Genomic DNA, 8845 nt, shown 5'->3' with positions numbered 1-8845 from the left:
CGTCAGAGGGAAGGAAGGAAAAACAAAAAAGAAGGACGCACGCACAAACATAAACACATGCATGCATGCATGCATATGACACTACCGCCAGAAGGAAGGAAAGAAGAAAAAACAAAACAAAAAAACTTTTTTTTCCCGTTATCTCATTTATTGTTGTTTATTGCTGGATTGCTTTGGGAGGCCACTTTATCATATTCCTCTTCCTGCACCAAATTCTGCTGCGAGAGGTGCGGCTCGCTTTTCTCGCATGTGCTGCTTCTGCAGGTTGCTTTTTAGCGGGTTCGCCCTACTGAAAAGGGGGTTAGTTTCTCTTCCTTTCCCGCCTTGTTTTTTTTTTTTTTGTGTGTGTGTTCCGCCTTCTTGCTGCTGCTGCTGCTGCCTCTTCCCCCTTTCCTGCTATGGACCTGCGCGTGTATGTGTATGGGGGCGGTGTTTGATGTCGTTAGCGTGTCATTCACGCTTGGGCATAATTTAGTCACTTTGCCTGCCACACACGCTTTCAGTGTCCCCCCTGACTTGTTCTTACGCGTCTCTGTACAAATGAGAGGCGGGGGTGGTGTAGTAGTTGTGGTTGTTTGGTTTTGCTCCTTTTTTCCCTCTTCCATTCACGTCCACGGCGTAGCTGCAGTGTAGCTCTTCTTTAGATACGCGGCATGAGTGCTTCGGGCGGGTTCGGTAATGGGCGCTTTGCGCGGGGGAAGCGGGCTTGCGAGGGTGTTATCGCCGCTGCCTCGACGGGCCGTAGGCGTGCTGAGGCGACAGACCAGGAGGGGGGGTCGCAGTGCTCCACAGACAGTGCTGCCAAATGACCCCCCGAGGTATTACTTGCAGGTGCGTCAGGTGGTGTTTCGTGTGCTGCAGGAGCACGTGGGTACAGCGGCAGTGTTGGCGCGGGGAAAGTGGATTGCATCTCTCTGTGATGCATGTGACGCCGTGGCGCACCAGGAGCCCCTGGAGGCCCCGCTGGACCTTGTCATGCTGAGAAAAAGCGTGGATGAGTGCTTACATGGGGCTAGTGGTCTGGAGTTGGACCCGACGCAACTCGACACCATCGCGGAACTCCTCACTGCAGGCTTGGCAAGGGTTGTTCCAAAGCTTCCACCGCCGACAATGGCCGAAGAGACACAGGCGGACACCATGCGTCCCACGAAGAGGCGACGTAGGGAGACGTCGCTGTATGCCGTGCTGCAGGATTACCGCTTTGGCACTGAGGAGGTGGAGGAAACTGAGACGATGCAGGTGCGTGGCAGTATTTTCCCAACATTGCCCACACTTCCCAGTGTGTTTGCGGAAAGTGCCGTCTGTTCTGTCAATTGCGTCACCTTTGAGCATCTGCCCATGAAGTACTACGCTCCAGAGGGGATGAAGCGACAGCTGGTAGCAATCTGCAGCCGAATACCCAACGCATTCTTTCTTAACGTGCATTGTGTTCCGGGTGAGGGATGTGCTGTTGTCTCCTTCAACAGCAATGAGACAGCGGCCGCCGTCATGTTTATTGTGAACTCGGCGAATTCCACTGACGCTGCTGGGAATAGCGCCGCTTCCTCCAGAGTGAACGTGATTCCGGCCACGGAGGCGCATCAACAGCTCTTGTGGGGGCCTTTGGTGGAGAAGGTGAATGAATTGGAAGAGAAGTGGCGCGTTTGGCACGCCACATATGTGGCGCATCCGCCCCACTCGATCCGTCAGGCGTGGACGGACGCAAAGGCCAAGGCATTGCAGTTGGAGCAGGAGCTGCAGCGGCTTACATCCAATGAGGACATCAAAGGAGGCGCGGAGGTGGCCGAGGGAACGGCGGCCTCGCCTTCAGAAGAGCAGTTGTGCAGAAAACTGCAGCTTCTACAGGAACTTTTGGAGTGCAAGCATATTATTGACCGGGCGGAGGGGCAGATGCAAGAGCTGTATCCTGAGGCTTACGCACAGTATCTTAAAACAGGTCCCATGGTGGCGACGTATTCGACTAGCAAAGCCAATGTGTCGGATCACCGCAGGCTTCTTTTCATTACAGATTTGCCATGCAGGCTGGATGACGCGGAGTTGTTGCAGTTTTTTCACATCTTGGGTCTGCAGCCTGTACACGTCTGGCGTGATCCCACCAAGGAGACGTCCATTTGTGTTGAGGTGCCAAGCGTGGGCCACAGCTTCGCCGTTCTGCGGCAGCTGGACGGTTCAGGGATGCGTTTCTGCGGGGCATATTTTGCCCGTGATCGCGTCGTTGGTGCTCAAAAAGTAAATGCAAGAAGCAGCGGCGGGTGGCACCCACCGTTTTCTCTTTGTTACTGGTGTTGTATGCTTGGGGGTGTAACTGTTTGCGTGTCTGCGTTCTTTGCGCTCATAGCTGCTTCTGTCACTCTGCGCGCCTCACCGCTGTGAGCAGCCGGACTCCCATTTTGATTATTCATCATTTCCTTTTTCTCCGTTTCTCCCTTCGCATCGCTCCTGTTGCTGATGCGCAGAGATGTCGACGGCACAACGGCGGGTGGCATCGTGCGTCGGCATCCACAACTGCAACAGCACAGCTACGTTTGCTGCCGCTTCTCCGACGATGTGGAGCTTTAGCGAGAGAGTCGAATGGCTCCCACACCGTTGTACCGCATCGAGTCACGTGCAGGGCGTGCGCGAGTTCATGTTGCAGAAGCAGGTGTGGACATGACGCAATGGCTTCGCGGCGCAGCCTCAATACAATACTTTGCACGAGACGATGGCCCAACGTGGAGACCAACCGCTACCTGCAGGAGCAACAGGGATACATCCCTTTAGTCTGTGAGGCCTCTGAGGAGGTCCTTGCGCATCTAGACCAACAGCAAGACGACCACCCACCAAAAGAGGTGGAGCGGTTTTTCCACGCCCTTCACGCCGACGCACTTGTTGCTATGTTTGAGTAGTTTGTAACGTATCGTCTCCGAGGTCTTTTTCGCTCTTCGCGTGGTAGTGAAGGGTGTGGTTGTGAAGCCTCGCCCCTCTGCTAGCTTCTCTTTGGCAGCCCTGTCTGAAAGGAGTATTGAATTGTCCTCTAAACATGTGGCATTTATTGGGGCACTTTATAGCGCGTCTGACTTGGATGCCCGGCTATTCCTGTTTATCCTGTACCATTCTCGACATTCCTTGCGGCGAACACAGGCGGTACAGGCGTTCCGCGCAATTTCTGTCATGAGGTTTCACGCAGTGGACACGACGACAATTGGATCCAGGCATCCACTGCTTGGTACCACCACCAGTCTGGCACTGCTGTTCACCTCCACGCTGAGCTCCGTGATAGTGCGATGCATGGAGCTTGAACAAGCACACGAGGGGTACGATATGCGGGGTCCGCTGTCGAAGGTGCTCATGCGACACTACAGCCGTGTTCAACCTGATGTTTATACGGCATGCCTCTGGTGGGTACGCAGAGGTCCTCATAAAAAAGATCACACATCTCAATCGGCGGTGCTGAAGGTGAAACTCAATGACACCCCGTCACTAGTCGACGCCTTTTCAGCCACGGAGACGGCCAGTCGCCTGTTAACTCTACCTGCCTTTGACGCCGCCTATATTTGTTTGCTCGTCAAAAAGGGGTCACTCGCTGAGTGCAGTTGGCGTGCGTCTAACAGTAGAGCTGTGCATCCGGCTTTCGTTGAGCAGGGAGATCCTGCGCTTGTGCTCCATCAGAAGCTGCCGACGTTAGAGCGACTTCATGGCGAGCTCAAGCTTTTGGCGCTGGAGACGCTGTCCCAGCGGGTGTTGGAAATTACCCAGCTGGACGCCGTGGTGGGGGTGGCAGAAGTTGTTGTACTGTACGGTAGTGTCCGTCGTTATGTTTAAGTTGTCATGCATTGCATGCTCCAACTTGCATGCTTCGATAGCGAAGGGGCCGCGGCAGTGTCTACAATGACGGCCATGCATCGGTTGTTACCGCATGTCAACGTGATGGATGTAATACAGGGTGTCATGATGTGCGGTGCCTGCAGGGGGGCGGGGGGGTCTCCCGGGGTGCCTGCGCGTGTGCGATAAACTCTCAGTCATTTCTCGGCCAGACGCCTTTGTGAGGTGTTTGGCGATGCATCTTCCCTCGACTTTTCTCCCTGTGATGTTTCATCGCCTGTGCCGCCAACGGGACCTGGCGGCGTTTCGTATGTCCTCATTTGTGCTCCACATGGTGCTGCAGGCTCTCGAGCACGCGCCGCCGGACTCCCTCTCCTGCGAAGACGTGACGTGCATTCAGGTGTTTATTCAAAAGGAACGGCGCAAGGCGGTGCTGCATTGCGGACGAACCGTGGCACCCAAGCCGAACGGAGAGAAATCGAAGACAATCGACTTGGAGGATAACAGATTGCTTGCGGACATCGAGACGCGTGTCATGTTGCGGTGTTGCCACTCGAATGTTGATGGTGCACAGTGCCTTCGTCTCGTGCTGGAGCTTGCAGTGGTGGCGGCGGTGCTGGTAGTAATAGTAGTGCGGTTACCAACTGAGGAGGGGATGGGGGGGATGCTGCCGCTGAGGACGCTGACACAAAGCAGGGCTCTCGTACACCCGAGCTGACGTTTGCCGCTAGGTGTGCTCTTCTTTTCGCAAAGAAACATTGAGAGGGTAAGGCGCCTGCCGTTGTTGATGCGGCATGTCTCTCGGCGCAGTTGGCTCTTATTCTTTTGAAGGCGGGTTGCACTCGCAAGTTGGAGTACTATGAGGCGATGTTGCGGTTGTGTCAAAATGAAAGTCTAGCGGGAGTTGCGGAGCGAGTGCCTGCCAATGTTCGTCGCAAAATGTTTGTAGTGATAGGGGGAAAGGCCCTCTGGAGCCAGGGAGTGGCGCTTCTCCGCCTCGCCGAGAGCAGTTCAGGAAGGTTGCAGATTCCTGTTGTGGCGTATCAACAAGTCATGCGGGCGTGTTTCATGCATCGCGTTCTGGTACCTGCATTTTTGCGTCAGAGGAGCAAAAGTGCCGTAGTGGTGAAGTGACTGCTGCTGCGTATGGCTACTTCGTCTCTTTTCCTCGTCCTTTCCTTCTTTCTCTCTTTTTTTCTGTTTGCCTTTTTACGTTGGTGTTGGTGTCGTTGGCTTATTTGTTTAGTTGTTTAGTTGCATGTTTGGTTTTTCCTCCGTTTATGTCACCATTCTTTTCTCGTCTAGTCGGATGACGCTGCAACTCACACACCCCAGTCGCCTTCCCCCCACCCCGCTGCGCTTTGGCCTCCCCGTGGCGCAGTAGATGAAGGCCAAATGTGTGACTCCTCGTGAACGTATCGGGTGGAGCCCTGCTTGAATGGATTTCTGCTCCTTTTTTTTTTTGTATGTGTGTGTGTTGTACGTTGTATTTCTTTTTCTTTTCTTGTTCTTTTTTTATCCCTCGCTTCTGTGCTGGTGCTGCAGCGGCGCGAGGAATGCTGAACGCGGCTATTTATGAGCGGACGCAAATTTTGGTTGGGGACGAAGGGGTGCGGAAGCTGCAGGGGGTCAACGTCTTTCTTGCAGGCGTGGGCGGCGTGGGCGGCCACTGTGCCGAGGCGCTGGTGCGGGCCGGGATAGGGCGCATCACTGTTTGCGACCATGACGTTGTCTCTGCCACCAACAAAAACCGACAGCTTGTGGCGCTTGACAGCACCATCGGTAAGTGCAAAGTGGAGGTGCTGGCGCAACGCCTGCAGGACATCAACGCCCACTGCCGCGTGACAGCCCTAGACGCGCTGCTTCTTCGAGAGGACATGGAGGACATCTTGACGCGGCAGCGCTACGACTACGTGGTGGACTGCATTGATAGCGTGGAATGCAAGGTGGCCCTCCTTGCGACATCCGTGCGGCTCGGGATTCAGACTTTTGCCTCTTGTGGCGCAGGCGGTCGTCTTGACCCTTCACTCGTCTCCGTTGGTGACCTATTTGAGACGGAGAACGACGCCCTGGCCCGCTGCTGCCGCACGGAGCTAAGAAAGCGTGGCATTGGACCCGGCAACGTTGTCGTTGTGCATAGTAAAGAAAAGGGTGTGCGACCGCTGGAGCCGCAGCGGCAGGAGTCCGGTGGGCGAGACCGCGCCTTAAACGGAACAATCAGTTACATGCCGCCGCTCTTTGGTCTGCTGCTCTCCGCCGCGGTGGTTCGACACGCGCTGGATCCGGCGAGGGCACAGCAGGAAGCGAAGCGTCGTCTGAAGCGGGCGAAGAAGGAGGACACACGACGGGGGAAGAAGCTGCGTCCGGGGCTGTGAAGTTGTGTTAATTCTCCGATTTGTTCGTTGCTCTTGTTTTGATGTGCGTTCTCGCTGGGCTGATTACCGTTCTCTGTTGTTTGCGTCGTTTGGCTGCTCATGTACAGAGTGGTCTTCTTTCTTTCTTCTTTGGTGTGTGGGTCTTGCTCCCTTTTTTGTCTCCGCCTACGGTTACACACACGGCGAGAGAGACCTCTGTTTATTTCAAGCCAAAGCGAATGACGATGTTGTCACCCCGTGGCGCCTGGGATGAGGGATACCATGAGAAACCACAGGGGCAGCTGCCTCAACGCCAGCAAATTATTTGGGGACGTCTTGTTATTGCGGAGGTGCCATACCCTGTCATCGCTGCGAACGATGTTGTGATCAGTCTGTACACAAACCGTCTTCTGTTTCGTGTATTCTCATCGGCGTTTACTGTTACTGTCTTCCTGCGGGATATTATTGGCATCGTCAGTTTCATGGAGAGGCGCAGCATTGAGATGGAAGTTGCCCGTTCATATGGTGGTCACCGGGCGTATATCCTTATCCTCCAGCAAGTAGATACAGCTATCATGCTTTACGATGTGCTTCTCTCACTGCTTCCACCGCATGTAAAGGACAGCTCGGTGGGCCGCACCCTGTCGCAGCCGGTGTATACAACTGACTACCCCTTTTCCCTCATGTCGCCAAGTATGATGGCAAAGTCCGGCTTCTACGAGCTTTACCCGCGCAGGGGCGCACCAACGCATGCGACGGTCCCGAAGGACGGGGATGTTTCAAGGCTGCTCTCCTCGTTATCTAAGGCGCAGCCCCTTCCAGTTTGTCTTGGATGGCTGCCTTCATCGTCGGCAGCGACACCATCGACCCAAACACAACAACAAGAGCAGCAGACGGAGTTGAGAGAAGCAGGCCAGTCCGATGGGGGCGCCCCGTTGTCTCCTTACATTCTTCTAGTGTGCGCTGAAGCGCCGCACATGGATGATCCTACCCGTCGCCTGCGGGGTGTGTCTGGTGAGATCGGGGAATAAAAAAACCTACGGGGTAACCTGCAACTCCCGGCGTACGATTGGTGTGAGTGAGCTGTGCAGCCGTGCGGTGGGGAAAGTGAGGGACCTCTGAGAGCTGCCTCGACCGTTGTTGTCGTGGAACAACTGAGATGCACCGGGTACTCTCACGCTCATTCCGAACGCTTTCAACTTTGGCTTGACCAAAAACGAGAGCCTGTCCGCGGCACGGTCGAATGTGGCGCCAGGTGCATTTTGTGTCGGTGGTGGTGCCCCCGCATGGGGGTTAAGTTCAGTGTCTATTTACTTTAGCTGGTTCGGTGTGGGGGTATCGTCAGTGCCCGTGTGTGTGCGGCGGTGGAGCCCATCAGCTGTATTCTCCAATAAACAGGTGTAAAAACCTGCAGTTGGAATACGGCACTTTAAACGATGCCTCTGCCGTGACAACAACAACAAAAAAAAAACTTTTTTATCGAATTTATTTTGATTGTGAGGTTTACTCTTCCTTGGCCGTCTGCTGCACTCACGGTGGCTGGTGCTGAGTATCTTAGGCGGCTCCAAACACGACTTCGCGCGGTTCTTATGGATGTTGTGGTTTCCTTGTTTGCTTTCTTTTTTCCTACTAGTACTGTTCTGCAGTCTTTTATCATCGTCATATACGGAGAGAGTGACATATTTACATTTGTGTATAGAAATGTGTACGCACAGGTTTGGAATGTCCTGGGATAAACTGTTGTCGCTGCGCCTCTTGCTGGGGGTGCTGCTGTGCTTTGCTGCATCCCCTGCTCACAGTCAGACGCCAGCATACATCAGTATGGGGGATAGTAGTGGGTGGGGCACTTCCAGCGAGAGGCAGCTGAACGAGGAAGACCCCGTCATGAAGGCGTTACCTAACCCCGACGTGCCCGCGTTTCACCTGCCGCTTAAGTGCTCCGCATGCGGCGCCATTGTGGAGCACGCCGTCCACCTCCTCTCCAGCGTCGTTCAGCAGCACTTGGCTCGTAGAGAGCGGGAGGCGCGGGGTGGCGGCAACCCCCCACACCGCTCCCAACCGAAGCAGTTTGAGATGGTGGACGCGTTTGAGCAGCTTTGTCGTGAGGTTCCATTCCTGTACGGCTTGGAGATGATAAGTGATACGGAGCCCTCACTTTTTTTTAGCAAAAGTAATATGATTAACCGCGTTCGTGGTGGGTGGATGCAGTACTTTCTCGCCTCCACGTGTGAGGAGCTGCTTGATGAGCAGGAGGAGGAGCTGGTGGCCGCTATCTTTGCCGCAGCGGACGAGGGTGGGATGAAAGACATTCCAAGGAAGGTGCGTGAGGTCGTGTGTACGCAATGGGAACGAAGCTCAAAGGGGTGTGATGCGCACGGTATGCCGATTACCCGGAGGCCAAGTGAACCCTCCGACCTCTAAGGAAGGCGTTGCGTGGACGACGAAATCGACGGTGAAGATGATGTTTTTCTGCTTTTTGCCGTCTTCGGGATGTGCGCTTGTCGTCTGACTGCCTTTCTTCGTGTGTCTGAGTGGACGATAATGTCTCTCTTCCTTTACCCCCACGACTCGTGTAGAGCAGTGCGTTAGGATGCATATGCAAGATGTATGAATTTATTAATCTTTCCTTTGTTCTATGCACACGCATATGTTCATGACCTTGCAGCTTACCCGTGGATCAGTCTGCTGCA

The 8845-nt window shown here is 54.5% G+C and overlaps 6 protein-coding genes across 6 annotated transcripts, besides 2 other annotated features; all 6 read left to right on the top strand.

The window, feature by feature from the left end:
- Nucleotides 1–361: 361 nt before the first annotated feature.
- Nucleotides 362–379: a microsatellite.
- A 299-nt stretch (nucleotides 380–678) lies between these two features.
- TraAM80_00299 (putative protein kinase) lies at nucleotides 679–2373 on the top strand (the record flags this gene model as incomplete). Its single annotated transcript, XM_029377383.1, has 1 exon — nucleotides 679–2373. The coding sequence occupies one exon, from the start codon at nucleotides 679–681 to the stop codon at nucleotides 2371–2373; it is 1695 nt and encodes a 564-aa protein (XP_029242755.1).
- Nucleotides 2374–3150: 777 nt separating this feature from the next.
- On the top strand, nucleotides 3151–3801 carry TraAM80_00298 (uncharacterized protein; the record flags this gene model as incomplete). Its single annotated transcript, XM_029377382.1, has 1 exon — nucleotides 3151–3801. One exon carries the CDS (start codon nucleotides 3151–3153, stop codon nucleotides 3799–3801), a length of 651 nt encoding a protein of 216 aa, XP_029242754.1.
- Nucleotides 3802–4036: 235 nt separating this feature from the next.
- TraAM80_00297 (uncharacterized protein) lies at nucleotides 4037–4519 on the top strand (the record flags this gene model as incomplete). Its single annotated transcript, XM_029377381.1, has 1 exon — nucleotides 4037–4519. The coding sequence occupies one exon, from the start codon at nucleotides 4037–4039 to the stop codon at nucleotides 4517–4519; it is 483 nt and encodes a 160-aa protein (XP_029242753.1).
- A 725-nt stretch (nucleotides 4520–5244) lies between these two features.
- Nucleotides 5245–5318: a sequence feature (GA-rich).
- A 39-nt stretch (nucleotides 5319–5357) lies between these two features.
- TraAM80_00296 (ubiquitin-activating enzyme) lies at nucleotides 5358–6176 on the top strand (the record flags this gene model as incomplete). Its single annotated transcript, XM_029377380.1, has 1 exon — nucleotides 5358–6176. The coding sequence occupies one exon, from the start codon at nucleotides 5358–5360 to the stop codon at nucleotides 6174–6176; it is 819 nt and encodes a 272-aa protein (XP_029242752.1).
- Nucleotides 6177–6394: 218 nt separating this feature from the next.
- On the top strand, nucleotides 6395–7186 carry TraAM80_00295 (uncharacterized protein; the record flags this gene model as incomplete). Its single annotated transcript, XM_029377379.1, has 1 exon — nucleotides 6395–7186. One exon carries the CDS (start codon nucleotides 6395–6397, stop codon nucleotides 7184–7186), a length of 792 nt encoding a protein of 263 aa, XP_029242751.1.
- A 691-nt stretch (nucleotides 7187–7877) lies between these two features.
- Nucleotides 7878–8576, top strand: TraAM80_00294 (uncharacterized protein; the record flags this gene model as incomplete). Its single annotated transcript, XM_029377378.1, has 1 exon — nucleotides 7878–8576. The coding sequence occupies one exon, from the start codon at nucleotides 7878–7880 to the stop codon at nucleotides 8574–8576; it is 699 nt and encodes a 232-aa protein (XP_029242750.1).
- Nucleotides 8577–8845: the final 269 nt, after the last annotated feature.

Source organism: Trypanosoma rangeli, assembly GCF_003719475.1.
Source record: "Trypanosoma rangeli strain AM80 chromosome Unknown Tra_15.4_contig_00005, whole genome shotgun sequence".
Classification (NCBI taxonomy): domain Eukaryota; phylum Euglenozoa; class Kinetoplastea; order Trypanosomatida; family Trypanosomatidae; genus Trypanosoma; species Trypanosoma rangeli.
This window is presented reverse-complemented; position numbering and strand designations above follow the sequence as displayed.